The sequence below is a fragment of the Zalophus californianus genome, chromosome X (assembly GCF_009762305.2).
Source record: "Zalophus californianus isolate mZalCal1 chromosome X, mZalCal1.pri.v2, whole genome shotgun sequence".
NCBI classification, from domain to species: domain Eukaryota; kingdom Metazoa; phylum Chordata; class Mammalia; order Carnivora; family Otariidae; genus Zalophus; species Zalophus californianus.
In genome coordinates this window covers 59,972,030-59,987,888 of record NC_045612.1, presented here as the reverse complement: position 1 = coordinate 59,987,888, position 15,859 = coordinate 59,972,030, and the positions used below count along the sequence as shown (strand labels likewise).

Below are 15,859 nucleotides of genomic sequence, written 5' to 3'. Positions count from 1 at the left end.
TAGTCCATTGCCCCACCCACCTCCCTCCATCAACCTTCAGTTTGTTCTTTATACTTAAGAGTCTCTTATGATTTGCCTCCATTTTTTTTCTTCCACTTCTATATTCACCTGTTTTGTTTCTTAAATTCCACAGATGAGTGAAATCATATGGTATTTATCTTTTTCTGTTTTCACTTAGCATAATACACTCTACCAACGTCAACGTCATTGCAAATGGCAAGCTTCATTCATTTAATAGCTGAGTAATCTTCATGGTATATATATATACAACATCTTTATTCATTAATCAGTTGATGGACACACAGGTTTTCCACAATTTGCCTATTGTTGATAATGCTGCTGTAAACATCGGGGTACATGTGCCCTGTAGAATCAGCATTTTTGTATCTTTTCCATAAATACCTAATAGTGTGATTGCTGGGTCATAGGACAGTTATATTTTTAAATTTTGAGGAACCTCTGTACTGTTTTCCAGAGTGGCTGCACCAGGTTGCATTCCCACTAACAGTATAAGAGGGTTGTGCTTTCTCCACATTCTCACCAATATTTGTTTTTTCCTGTGTTGTTAATTTTAGCCATTCTGACAGGTGTGAGGTGGTATCTCACTGTAGTTTTGATTTGTCTTTCCCTGATGATGAGTGATGTTGAGCAACTTTTCATGTGTCTATTAGACATGTGTATGTCTTTGGAAAAAAGTCTATTCATGTATGTCTTCTGCCCATTTCTTAACTGGATTATTTGCTTTTTGGGTGTTGAGTTTTATAATTTCTTTATAGATTTTGGATAATAACCCTTTATCAGATATGTCATTTGCAAATATCTTCCACCATTCTGTAGGGGGAAGTTTAGTTTCCTTCACTGTGCAAAAGTTTTATCTTGATGAAGTCCCAATAGTTCATTTTTACTTTTCTTTCCCTTTCTTCAAGAGAAATGTCCAGTAAGAAGCTGATATAGCTAATGTCAAAGAGGTTACTGCCTGTGTTCTTCTTCAGGATTTTTGTGGGAGCCTGTCTTACATTAAGCTCTTTCATCTTTCATAAATTTTGAATTTATTTTTTGTGTGATGTAAGAAGGTGGTATAGTTTCATTTTTCTGAATGTGGCTGTCCAGTTTTCCCAACACAATTTGTTGAAGAGACTGTCTTTTTCCCATTGGATATTGTTTCCTGTTTTGTTGAAGATTAAATGACCATATAGTTGTGGGTGCACTTCTGGGTCTTCTGTTCTGTTCCGTTGATCTATGTGTCATTTTTGCCCCAGTACCAGACAGTCTTGATGATGACAGCTTTGTAATATGGCATGAAGTCAGGCATTGTGATGCCCCAGCTTTGGTTTTCTTTTTCAACATTCCTCTGGCTATTCAGGGGCTTTTCCTGTTCCATACAAATTTCAAGATTGTTTGTTTCAGCTCTGTGAAAAATCCTGGTGGTATTTTGATAGGGATTGCATTAAATGTGTAGATTGCTTTGGGTTGTATAGACATTTTAACAATGTTTGTATTTCCAATGAATGAGCATGGAATGTCTTTCCATTTCTTTGTGTCATCTTCAATTTCTTTCATTAGAGTTTTATGGTTTTCAGAGTACCTTTCTTTTACCTCTTTGGTTAGGTTTATTCTTTGGTATCTTATGGTTGTTGGTGCAATTGTAAATGAGATCAATTCCTTGATTTCTCTTTCTGCTTCTTCATTATTGGTGTATAGAAATGCAAATGTATTTGATTTTCTATCCTGTGACTTTGATGAATTCATATATCAGTTCTAACAATTTTTTGATGGAGTCTTGGGGATTTTCTACATAAAGTATTGTCATCTGCAAAGAGTGGAAGTTTGACTTTTCCTTACTGATTTGGATGCCTTTTATTCCTTTTTGTTGTTTGATTGTTGAGGCTAGGACTTTCCAGTACTATGTTAAATAACAATGGTGAGAGTGGACACCCTAGTGTTGTTCCTGACCGTAGTGGAAATGCTGTTTTTCACCATTGACGATGATATTACCTGTGTGTCTTTAATATATGGCCTTTAGGACGTTGAGGTATATTACCTAGTCCCCTACGTCATTGAATTTTATCAACAATGAATGCTATATTTTATCAAATGCTTTTTTCTGTATCTATTGAGAGGATCATATGGTTCTTGTCTTTTATTAATGTGGTGTATCACATTGATTGATTTGTGAATATTGAACCACCTTGCAGCCAGATAGATACCACTTGATCACAGCAAATAATTCTTTTAATGTACTGTTTGATTCAATTTGTGAGTATCTTGTTCAAAATTTTTGCATCCATGTACATCAGGGATATTGTCCTATAAATCGTTTTAGTGGGATCTTTGCCTAGTTTTGGAATCAAGGTAATTCTGGCCTCATAGGAAGAGTTTGGGAATTTCCCTTCAATTTCTATTTTTTGGAATAGTTGGGGAAGAATAGGTATGAACACTTCTTTAAATGTTAGGTAGAATACCCCTGGGAAGACAACTGGCCCTGGACTTTTGTTTGTTGTGAGATTTTTGATTACTGATTCAATTTCTTTGCTGGCTATGGGTCTGTTCAAATTTTCTATTTCTTCCTGTTTCATTGTTTTTCAGTGTTGGTAGTTTATGTTTCTAGGAATTTATCCATTTGTTCTAGGTGCCCATTTTTTTGGCATATATTCTTCATAATATTCTCTTATAATTGTTTGTATTTTGGCGGTGTTGGTTGTGATTGTTTCTCTTTCATTCATGATTTTATTTATTTGGGTATGTTCTGTTTCTTTTTGATAAGATTTTTCTAGGGGTTTATCAATGGTATTAATTCTTTCAAAGAATCAGTCCTAGTTATATTGATCTGTGCTACTGTTTTGTTGTTGTTGTTCCTATATAATTTATTTTTGCTCAAATCTTTATTATTTCCCTTGTACCGCTGGATTTAGGCTTTCTTTGCTGTTCCTTTCCTAGCCCCTTTAGATGGAAGGTTAAGTTGTGTACTTGAGAGTCTTCTTGCTTCCTGAGGTACACCTGCATTGCTATATACTACCTTGTTATGACTGCTATTGCTGCATCCCAAAGGTTTTGGACCATCATGTTTTCATTTGCATTTGCTTCCATGTATGTCTTTACATCTTCTTTAATTTTCTGGTTAACCCATTCATTTTTTTTTAATATTTTGCTTTTTTAGTAGGATGTTCTTTAACCTCCATGTATTTGTGGTCTTTCCAAATTTTTTCTGTGTTGACTTCTAGTTTCATTGTGTTGTGGTGAGAAAATATGCAGTTTGATCTTAATCTTTTTATACTTGTTCAATCTTGATTCGTGACCCAGTATGTGATTCTTTCTGCAGACTGTTTCCTGTGCACGTGAAAAGAGTGTGTATTTTGCTGCTTTAGGATGAAATGTTCTGAATATATCTGTTATATGTCCATATTTTTCTTTCCCTCTTCTTTTCAGCTTCATTATTTTCCACAATTTTATCTTCTTTATCACTTATTTGTTCTTCTGATTGTTCCCTACTTGTGGTCATTACAGCCAGTCAGTTTCACATCTTCATTATACCATTTTTTTTGGCTAGACTAGGTTTTAGGTCTTTTATCTCTGTGGTGAGGGACTCCTTGTGTTTTTCTCTAGCCAAGCTAGTATCCTTCTGACTGTTGTTTTAAATTCTGGTTCAGGCATATTACTTATATCTGTTTTGATGAGATCCCTATCCTTGACTTCTTGTTCTTTCTTTTGGGATAAATTCCTCCATTTTGACATTGTATGTAGCTCTCTGTCTTCTCTGTGTTAGGAAAGTCTGTTATGTTTCCTGCTCCTGGGAGTAATGGCTATATTAAGAAAACATCGTATACTGTCCAGGACCTGGTTCTTCGGGAATTGTTTCTGGTGTATGCTATGTGCACTCTGCTGTTGTGTTTTGGCTGCTCTTTCCCTCAGGTCATTCCCCTGCAGAGTTTCTCCTTGTCTGCAGTGGGGAGTGCTTGGACCTTGTCCACTGTGTAGCAAGTTTAAAATAGGTGTGTTTTAGTCTACTTGTTAAAAGAGGCTAGATCCTATTTCTCCTAGAGCTACAGCTTTATAGCTCTCTGTGGTCAGTAGACTTGGTGCAATGGGGCAGGGGCAGTTTGTGCTGGTCATCTGGGGGAGGGGCCTGCTGATGCTCTGAGTCACAGGCACACTTGTCCCAGTGTAACCAAAAAACAAAAAACACCTAGTGTAAGTGGGCAAGCTTCCACCCTGGGCATTGTGCTGCTCACTAAAGTCCATCCTTGCTGATGGGCAGGGGTAAAAATTGTATCAGCTGACTCTCTCATCCCTGAAGAGGGGATTTAATGCCCACAGCTATCCAGGAAGCCCTCTCAGAAGAGCAAACAATCTCCCCTAGTTTGTCCCAGGCATCCCTCAGATCCCTATCTTTACCATCTGTGTCTGAGCCTTCTGCCCACCAGGTGGCACAAAGCTCCTGTGTTTTATCTCAGGCATGCCAGCTGGGTTTCAAAACTTCAAATTTTAGGGAAATGGCACTGCATGGACCCATGCTGATCCTCTGGAGGATCGTCTCACTGAACTGTGGCTGGTGTGGGATTTTTCTAGAAGGTCAGTCACAAGAACATGTAGGTGCTTAGAGTTTATGATAAAGCACAGAAAAAAGCCAGCATCCAGGTTAGCTGCCCTCAGTAGGTGTCTCTGTTCCTATACTAATGAACAGGCCAGCTCAATGGTGCCAACGGACTCCTCTGTCCCTGGAGAGGCAGTGACACCTCTCCCAAATGCACTCAAAGAATGGGAACTGTCCCTCCTAGTGTGATTCAGAGGATCCTCAGACCACAGTGTCTACTGCTGGGCCTCTCCTCTCCTTCTCCACAGGAGTACCTCTATGCCCACGAGGCTCACACTGGTGATGGCATAGACTTCTAAAACTTCAGACTTAGAGCTCTACTGCTTGTAAAAATTTGCAATAATCAGCCCCTCTTGTTTTCCCCATCAATTGTTTCAGGGGGTGTTTTTTTATGCAATGCATTGCATTTGTGTTCTCTCTCTCTCTCTTTCCCCTCTCCCTGATCAGGGCCCCTTCCCTCTGTTGCACCATGATTCTTTTCTCCCCCAAATCACATCTCCACATTTCAGACCCTCCACAATGTGGCCTCTTTTCTCTTTCTAGTTGTGCAGATTATTTTCTCAGTCCTCAGATCATTTCCTGGATGTTCAGAATGATTTGATATTTATCTAGCTGTGTTCAGGGATGAGGCAAGCATAGGGTCCCCCTACTTCTCTGCCACCTTAACTTCCAAGGGTTCATTTTTTTTAAAATGCTAAATGAATAAAAAGCAGAAGTAAGGACCAACTTTGTAAGGGAAGAAAAATATTGAAGCACAGCAAGGATAAATGTCCAGAATGGAAAGAGAAGTAAAGGAAGGAAAAATCAACCCTAAGAGAAGCAGGCACCCCAACTTAAGGGACTTCCTACATATAGCTATACATGAAGTTTAAGAAATACACACTTGTAATAGAATATTTCTTAAAGGATTATTAAGACAGACGTATGTCAAGAGTGGTTCCTAAAATTAGATATGTAGGGCTTCAAAATATCAGTAAATCAGTTTTTTATGTACATTTTCAGTTAAATGTAACCTTTATATTTCTGGGTAATAAAAATATATATCAATTTAGAGACTAAACATGCTACTGATGTTATACTAATGTAGTGAACAAAAATCTAATAGTTAGGTGATTCTTCTTTTAAAATTCCTAAAACATTGGTAGCATTAAAAATATGTATTTATTTGAGGCAGTAATAACCATTCCATACAAACTTTAGAAGTAAATATGAATGGATTATAAACTACCAGGTTAGAAAGTAGGAGAAATAGGGGACTAGGTGGTGAAATATGATGTCATATATCTCTTATCATTACTTAATGATTACCAAATATGAACACTGTCTTGAGAAATGGAAAAAAACATTATTACTAATCTGGATATATTAAAATTATATTAACTATAATTTAGCTTGTTAATCATAAGCTAAGCATATCTATCTACTTATATCTATATCTATATCGAGTGTGGGAAGCAATTTACTTAATTTTGCCTGTTTTAACTGAAGAACAGTGATCAGATGACCATGAAAGTTCAAAGCTACGCTAAGTAGCTAAGAGATGAAGTGGATTAGCTGTCTAAATCAGTCAATAACAAAACAGCATCAGGCAACATAGGCAATTCCTAAGTTCAAATTTAAAGAATACTGCTTAAAGATTCTATGCATTACAGAACAATCTCTACAACTCTCCACTATCTAAAAAAAAAAAAAAAAGCCAACCACAAAAAAAAAAAACAGCTCCCAGCATCACACTGGAATAGGCAACCACAGCCCCAAAAATCCTATATATGAAAACATTAAAGAAAGAGATAAATTTATACACTTAGTGTTTATCACTCATATAATCTAACTGACACCAAATGAGTACCTAATATATCACACAGTAAATGTACTTTAAGTTCAGATAAATCAGGCTATAAACTAAATCAAATCCTGGGGCACCTGGGTGGTTCAGTTGGTTAAGTGTCTGCCTTTGGCTCAGGTCATGATCCCAGGGTCCTGGGATCCAGCCCCTCATTGGGCTCCCTGCTGAGCTTTTCCCTCTCCCTCTGCCTGCTGTTCCCCCTGCTTGTGCATGCTCTCTCTCTAACTCAAATAAATAAAAATTTTTAGAAAAAAAAAAAACCTAAATCAAATCCTTACAAGTGATTCTAGGTCCCTTATTCTTCAAAACTTCAGATTTCCCTTTCTACCCACTGAAGGTGACTGACTAATTTAGATGACATTAGCATCAATCACTATATATTTTTACTGTGTTTCCATAAAAAGTATATTTCCTGATTCCTTTTTTAAAATCGGAAAGGTAAATATTTGACAATACCCTATATATATGCATGTATGTGTTTATGTTGGCTACATATGTACATATGTGCACATGCACACACATACATTTTTTCTGCCTCCTGTGGTGTGGGGCATAGTATTTCCCTGTTAATTTATTAATTCTCAAAAATACCCTTCCCCACTGCCTTTTGTATTTTCCTACACTTCATCTTTTATAAACTAGTAACATAAATACTATGCCTCTTACTACATATGATCTGTAGAGAAAGATTTAGATGATTTTGATAGAAGCTTACACTTAATTATACTCAAAATTAACACATTATTTATATTAAGTAAATTGCAAAAGAAATAATGATAACATTTTATCTGTTAATCAGAACTAAGATTATTGTTACATCATCACAACCTGCAGAGATAGTGAATTTTTACATATAATTCAAAGAAGAATCTTGGACAAACCCAATTTAAGTATCTCTACTGGTCCTATCTGAAAAAGTCCTCTTATAACACAGTTTCAAGGCAAAAAAGATATCAAGGTTGATTTTACCTATAACTAAATAAGAGAAGGATGATGCTTTTCTTATTTTCCACTTCTTTGAGTCTACACAATACACAGATGACATAAGATGAAGAGCACTGTGTCATAAGTCTCACTTCTGCTACTTGTTACTTCGACGATCCAGTATAAATCACAACCACTGCAGGTCTCAACAGACTTAAATATACAATCGGATTATTACAAAATATTGTCTCTGAGGCTTTTTCTAGCTTAAACAATCCATAATCCCCCAAAAATTATTGGAATGAAAATCATGAAATAACAAAATAAAGGTGGATGTACATCTTAGGCAGACCCTTCATAAAACCATAAGAAGAATCTTCTGTAAAACAAGATCTTGTACAACGAGGAACAAGTACATAGGCCTGACACAAAATGGCCCAATAGCTAAATGGTCTTTTTATTTTTTAATTTTATTAGGTTAGTCACCATACATCATTAGTTTTTGATGTAGTGATAAACGATTCATTGTTTTCCTATAATACCCAATACTCCATGCAGTACACGCCCTCCTCAATACCCATCACTAAGCTAACATATCCCCCCACCCCCTCCCTTCTAAAATCCTCAGTTTGTTTCTCAGAGTCCATAGTCTCTCATGGTTCATCTCTCCCTCCAATTTCCCACCCTTCATTTTTCCCTTCCTTCTCCTAATGTCCTCCATATTCCTTATCTACCACAGGTAAGTGAAACTATATGATAATTGACTTTCTCTGCTTGAATTATTTCACTTAGCACAATCTCCTCCAGACCCATCCATGTAGATGTAAAAGTTGGGTATTCATCCATTCTGATGGCTGAGTAATATTCCATTGTATATAAGGACCACATCTTCTTTATCTATTCAACTGTTGAAGGGCATCTCTACTCTTTCCACAGTTTGGCTATAACAGACATTGCTGCTAGGAACACCGGGGTGCATATGGCCCTTCTTTTCACTACATCTGTGTCTTTGGGGTAAATACCCAGGAGTGCAGTTGCTGGGTCATAGGGTAGCTCTACATTTAATTTCTTGAGGCACCTCCAAACAGTTTTCCAAAGTGGCTGTACCAACTTGCATTCCTATCAACAGTGTAAGGGGGTTCCTCTTTCTCTACAACCTCTCCAACATTTGTTGTTTCTTGCCTTGTCAATTTTTGCCATTCTAACTGGTGTAAAGTGATATCTCAATGTGTGGTTTTGATTTGAATTTCCCTGATGGCTGATGATGATGAACATATTTTCATGTGTCTGTTAGCCATTTCTATGTCTTCTTTGGAGAAGTGTTCATTTCTTCTGCCCATTTTTTGACTCAGTTATTTGTTTTTTTGAGTGTTGAGTTTGAGAAGTTCTTTATAGATCTTGGATATTAGCCCTTTATCTGTAATGTCATTTGCAAATATCTTCTCCCATTCTGTGGGTTGCCTCTTTGCTTTGTTGACTGTTTCCTTTGCTGTGCAGAAACCTTTTATCTTGATGAAGTTCCAAAAGTTCATTTTTGCTTTTGTTTCACTAGGCTTTGGAGATGTCTCTTGAAAGAAGTTGCTGTGGGTGATGTCAAAGAGGTTACTGCCTATGTTCTCCTCTAGGATTTTGATGGATTCCTGCCTCACATTGAGGTCTTTCATCCATTTTCAGTTTATCTTTGTGTATGGTGTTAGAGAAGGGTTGCATTTCATTCTTCTATATATAGCTGTCCAATTTTCCCAGCACCATTTATCGAAGAGACTTTTTTTCCATTGCATGTTTTTTCCTGCTTTGTCAAAAGATTATTTGACCATAGAGTTGAGGGTCCATAACTAGGCTCTCTATTCTGTTCCATTGGTCTATATTACTGATTTTGTGCCAGTACCATGCTGTCTTGGTGATCACTGCTTTGTAATATAGCTTGAAATCAGGCAATGTGATGGCCCCATCATGTTTTTCTTTTTGAACATTTCCCTGGCGATACAGGGTCTTTTCAGATTCCATACAAATTTTAGGATTGCTTGTTCCAGGACTTTGCAAAATGTCATTGGAATTTTGATCGGGATGGCATGGAAGGTATAGATTGCTCTGGGTAGCACAGACATTTTAACAATGTTTATTCTTCCGATCCATGAGCATGGAATATTTTTCCATCTTTTTGTGTCTTCTTCAATTTCTTTCATGAGTGTACAAATCTGTTACTTCTTTAGTTAGGTTTATTCCGAGGTATCTTATTTGCTGCTATTGTAAATGGAATCATTTCTCTAGTTTCTCTTTTTACTGTTGTGTTGTTAGTGTATAAGAAAGCAACTGATTGGGCGCCTGGGTGGCTCAGTTGGTTAAGCGACTGCCTTCGGCTCAGGTCATGATCCTGGAGGCCCGGGATCGAGTCCCGCATCGGGCTCCCTGCGCAGCGGGGAGTCTGCTTCTCCCTCTGACCCTCTCCCCTCTCATGCTCTCTCTCTATCTCATTCTCTCTCTCTCAAATAAATAAATTATTAAAAAAAAAAAGAAAGCAACTGATTTCTGTGCATTGATTTTGTATCCTGCCACATTACTGAATTGCTGTATGAGTTCTAATAATTTGAGGATGGAGTCTTTGGGTTTTCCACATAAAGTATCATGTAATCTGTGAAAAGAGAGATTTTGACTTCTTCTTTGCCAATTTTAATAAAATTTATTTCTTTTTGTTGTCTGACTGCTGTTGCTAGGACTCCTTGTACTATGTTGAACAATAGTGGAGAGAGGGGGCATCCTTGATATGCTCCTGATCTTAAGGGAAAGGCTCTCAGCTTTTCCCCATTGAGGATGATATTCACTGTGGGTTTTTCATAGATGGATTTTATGAACTAGAGGAATGTTCCCTCTATCCCTATACTCTGAAGAGTTTTAGTCAGGAAAGGATGCTGTATTTTGTCAAATGCTTCTTCTGCATCAATTGAGAGGAACATATGGTTCTCCCTCCTCTTATTAACGTGTTCTCTCACATTGACTGATTTACGAATGTTGAATGACACTTCCATCCCGGGATAAATCCCGCATGGTAGTGGTGGATGACCCTTTTAAAGTATTGTTGGATCCTATTAGCTAGGATTTTGTTGAGCACTTTGGAATCCATATTCATCAGGGATATCAATCTGAAATTCACCTTTTTGATGGGGTCTTTGCCTGGTTTGGGGATTAAGGTAATGCTGGCCTCTTAGAATGAGTTTGGAAGCTTTCCTTCTGTTTCTATTTTTTGAAACAGCTTCAGGACCCTAGGTATTATTTCTTCTTTGAATGATTGGCAGAATTCCCCAGGGAATCAATCAGGCCCTGGAATCTTGTTTTTTTGGAGGTTTCTGATCACAGCTTCAATCTCATTACTGATTATTGGCATGTTCAGGTTGTCAATTTCTTCCTGTTTCAGTCCTGGGAGGTTATAGGTTTCCTGGAAGGCATCCATTTCATCCAGATTGCTCAGCTTATTGGCATGTAGTTGTTGATAATAATTTCTAATAATTGTTTCTATTTCCTTGGTGTTAGTCATGATCTCTCCCCTTTCATTCATAAAATTATTAATTTGGGTTCTTTCCATTTTCTTTTGGGTCAGTCTGGCCAGTAGTTTATCGATCTTATTAATTCTTTCAAAGAACCAGCTTCTAGTTTCGTTGATCTGATCTACTGTGTTTTCGGTTTCTAATTCATTGATCTCTGCTCTAATCCTAATTATTTCTCTTCTAATGCATGGCTTAGGCATCATTTGTTGCTTTTTCTCTAGTTCTTTAAGGTGTAGAGTTAGTTGGTGAATTCAGGATTTTTCTAATCTTTGAGTGAGGCTTGCATGGCTATGTATTTCCCCCTTAGGGCCGCCTTTGCAGTATCCCATAGGTTTTGGACCGATGTGTTTTTGTTCATATTGGTTTCCATGAATTGTTTAAGTTCTTCTTTGATTTACTGGTTGACCCAAACATTTTTGAGCAGAGTGGTCTTTAGCTTCCAATGTTTGTATTTCTGCCAAACTTTTTCTTGTAATTGAGTTCCAGTTTTAAGGCATTGTGGTCTGAGAAATATGCAGGAAATAATCTCAATCTTTTGGTATCAGTTGAGACCTGATTTGTGACCCAGTATGTGGTCTATTCTGGAAAAAGTTCTCTGCGAGCTCGAGAAGAATGAGTATTCTGTTGCTTTAGGGTGGGATGTTCTGTATATATTTATGAGTTCCAACTGGTCCAGTGTGTCATTCAAAACTCTTGTTTCTTTTTTTGATTTCTGCTTAATCTGTCTCTTGCTGAGAATGGAGTATTGAGGTCTCCTACAATTAACGTATTGTTATCAACATGACTATTTCGGTTAACAGTTGGCTTATGTAGTTGGCTATTCCCATGTTGGGAGCATAGATATTTACAACTGTTAGATCTTCTTGTTGGATAGACCCTTAAGAATGATAGAGTGAACTTCTGTGTCTCTAACTACAGTCTTTAGCTTAAAATCTAATTTGTCTGATATAAGAATTGCTACCCCAGCTTTCTTTTGAGGTACATTGGCGTGGAAGATGGATCTCCATCCCTTCACTTTCAGTCTGGATGTATCTTTAAGTTCAAAGTGAGTCTCTTGTAGACAGCATATGGATGGGTCCTGTCTTTTTATCCAATCTGCAACCCTGTGGCGTTTTATGGGAGCATTTAGGCCATTCACATTGAGAGTGATTATTGAAAGATATGAGTTTATTGTTATCGTGTTGCCTATGAAGACCTTGTTTTTATAGAATTGTCCCTGTAAATTTCTGTTGTATATGACTCTTGGGGTCTTTCTCCTTTTATAGAACCCCCCTTAATATTTCTTGCAGGGCCAGCTTAGTGGTCACATATTCTTTCAGTTTCTGCCAGTCTTGGAAGTTCTGCATCTCTTCATCCATTCTAAATGACAGCCTTGCCAGATAAAGTATTCTTGGTTGCATTTTCTTCTCGTTTACTACCCTGAATATGTCTTGCCAGGCCTTTCTGGCTTGCCAGGTCTCTGTGGATAGGTCTGACGTTATTCTGATGTTCCTCCCTCTGTATGTAATGAATCTCTTCCCCCTAACTGCCCTTAAGATGCTTTCCTTGGTTCTAAGATTTACAAGTTTTATTAATACATGCTGGGGTGTTGGCCTGTTTTCCTTGATCTTGGGAGGGGTCGTCTCTGCCTCTAGGACACGAATGTTTGTTTCATTCCCCAGATAGGGAAGTTCTCAGCTACGATTTGCTCAAATATATCTTCTAGTCCTCTCTCTCTCCACCCCGTCAGGCATTCCAATAATTCTGACATTGGAACATTTCATGGTGTCACTTATTTCTCTGATTCTATTTTCATGGATTCTGAGTTATTTTTCCCTGTCCTCCCCTTTTCCCTTCTTGTTTATTATTTGGTCTTCTAGATTACTAATTCATTTTTCCACCCCGCTTACCCTAGGTGTTAGATTATCTAGATTAGATTGGATCTCATTGATAGCATTTTTAAGTTCTACAAATTCAGCTTTCATTTCTGCCCTTAGAGACTCTATGTTGCCATTGATTTCTCCATTCTAGCTACTGTCTTCACAATTGCTAGCCTGAATTCCATCTCTGACATCTTGGTTATATCTGAATTAATTTGTAAATCTGTGGCATAAGTCATAGTCTCTGAGTCTTTCCTATTTTGGGGGTTCCTCCTCTTAGTCATACTGTTGAGGGGTGGTTGAGGGAATGTATAGAGTCCAAATTATTGACCACAACCCAACCAAGTTACACCTGTTTTCTAGGGACCTTAGGGTTGTTGGCCTCTTGTTTTCCCAGCCTGTCTTCTGGGGGAGGGGCCTGCTGTGCTGTTACTCAGGCAACCCTGTATGGTCAGAGTTGCCCTGCCCCCTGTGGTGGGGGATGCGCTCAGTGAAAACCTGTTCTGGGGGGCTTTTGTTCTCTGGCAGCTTTCCCTGGTGGCTTTCCGCATCTCTTCCAGGAGTCAAAGCAGAAGAGATCATTTCCAACCCTCCGCCTTAGAGCAGAGAGATCGTGGTCTGTTCTTCAGTGAGCTCTCCAGGCTGCACTATCTCCGTTTCTGTGTGTGCTGCTATAAACTGCAACATCCTGGGTTGTGTGCCCCTCAGCAGCACTCCCAGTCCTCGCCTCCAAGTCAGAGCACGTCTCTGCCCTTTGTGCTTCTAAAACCGTCAGCCGCCGCCAGTTTGCACACGGGGCCCTGCTAGTCCAGGTTTCCATCCAGCAGGCTGCCCTAAAGTCCTTTCCCCATCGCTACTGGTCTACGAGTCTGTGCCCTGTCTCCAGTGCAGGTGGCTCTTGTTCACCGGTGGTGTAGGATCCCAATGGCTTGGCTCTGTCCCCCTGTCATTTATCCTCTGATATCTGCCCGCCAAATCATGGCTCCCTGCTTCGTACCTGGAATCCAGCTGCCTGCAATATTCTGTTTGTAGAGATCCAGATCTATCTTCTTACATCTCAGGCTGATTTCCTGGGTGTTCAGAGTGGTCTGGTAGATATCCAGCTCAATTCATGAGACTGGTTCAAATAGAGCCCCCTACTCTTCTGCCATCTTTTCCTCTCCCTTGCTAAGTGGTCTTTAAAACTAATTAGAAGAGCACCTGGGTGGCTCAGTCGTTTAGCCATCTGCCTTCAGCTCAGGTCATGATCCCAGAGTCCTGGGATTGAGTCCTGCATCGGGCTCCCTACTCATTGGGGAGCCTGCTTCTCCCTCTCTCTCCTGCTGCCCCTGCTTGTGCTTATGCTCTCTCTCTCTCTCTCTGTCAAATAAATAATCTTAAAAAGTAAAATAAAACTAGTTAGAAAATTCTGGTATAATTTAGATGTAATACTTTTTCAGAGCCAGGATATGGATTTTAAATGTCCTCTGGTTAAATATTTCTACATTAGATCTCTTTTCTACCCCAAAGTTGAAGGTAATTTTATTTAGTTTAATTCAGAGGATTCTGTATTTAAGTAACCCAGTTACTCATATACTAGCAAGTAAAAATTTCATTCATCATTACACTTAAGATAGGTGAATTTCATGGCATATAAGTTATACCTCAATAAAGTTGTTTAAAAAAGTTTCCATGTAAAAATTTCTGACAAAAAACTGTCCTATATTTTAAACTATTGTTTTATTAATAATTGAATTTGCTTATTATCAACTTACCTGAATAAATTTCTTTAACAGATGATTTTTCTCCTTTTCCATTATTCTCTTTCTTTATATTTTAAAAATGTAGCATAATGGGTTAATGAAATTACTTACTTCGCAAGAACCTGCTTCTCCCTCTTCCATTGGCTCATCAACCATTTGAAGACCATTTACCTGAAAAATATTGTTCAAAATCTGAAGGTTAGGATTACTAGAACAAGAGTAAGAACTAAAAATAATATAACCCCAGGCATTTCCCATCATGATCTAACAAGATGCACACTTACTGAAACACAAAATGTCAAAGGACACATAGAAGGTACTTAGAAAAGGAACATTATTAATATGGTTTCCAGATTGTTCTCGAGAATCCTTAACTTTCACAGCTGAATGTTTCATCTCAAATTATTTAGAGCTTTGCTATGATTTATTAACATACACTAAACATATGACCTTTGTGCTTTCAGTAATATTGTCCCCAGCCAAACACCAAACGAAAAAAAAATCCAATTAAAAATGGGCAGAACTATCTGAGGACTTTGAAAATTAAATAACAAGCAATTAAGCGAGAGAGAACAAAATTCAAAGAATAACCAGCACTATGGTGAGTTTCTTGGGTTTATTTCAAACCTTTATCTCTTGACTTCGACCCAAGAAAAAACTGAGTCATGGAACTCCACAGTGTGTATGAATAATATTTGCAAGAAAAACCTCACATTCTGGAGAAAGGAGCAGGAAAATATGCATTTTTGAGCTAGTGAACAAAGAGTTACAAGCTTTTTTCCCACTTTTGTTTTTCTTTTTTGACTCCCAGTCCTGCTCCAAGGCAAGCCCCAATCAAGAGAAACCTATCTGATCAGAGAGACCAGGAAAAGAGGCTCATATGATTAAAAAATAAAAGTGTGTGTAAGGGGAGGTATTTCCTGTTATTTATTTCATGCTCTCCTTCACTTCATCCCAAGGGCAGCCCTAATAGTACAGACCTGTGTGACATCATGAAAGACTAAAATTTTGAGAGAAACTAAGTTCTGGTCTGAGGAATCAGGATAAAGGGCCCATAGGAATTGGAGAATCCACAGAAGATATCATGGAAAAGATAGAATGGGAAAAGGAGATCCCCTAATTCTGTGTACAAACAGACAAAATTCCTGGTCTCAACAACAAACTGCATGTGTGTGGAATAGAATCTAAGAAGCCTAACAAAGGGCTTGAAGACTGAACAGCAACATCAACCATTGATCAGGTGTAAAACTAACTACTGAGTTAGTACATGCAGAGTTCTGACCCAAACAATCTGAAGACATAACTAATGTTGGAACCGTCACACAGAGAGGGTGAGATAGAACTTGAACCTAATC

The 15,859-nt window shown here is 38.1% G+C and overlaps 1 protein-coding gene across 2 annotated transcripts in view; it reads right to left on the bottom strand.

The window, feature by feature from the left end:
* Positions 1-15,859, bottom strand: part of RPS6KA6 (ribosomal protein S6 kinase A6) — a 191,753-nt gene that overhangs the window by 130,322 nt on the left and 45,572 nt on the right. For both annotated transcript variants that reach the window (XM_035725759.1, XM_035725760.1), the window contains exon 2: positions 14,616-14,675. In XM_035725759.1, coding sequence (XP_035581652.1) covers positions 14,616-14,675 — 60 coding nt within the window. The remainder of the gene's footprint in view (positions 1-14,615; positions 14,676-15,859) is intronic.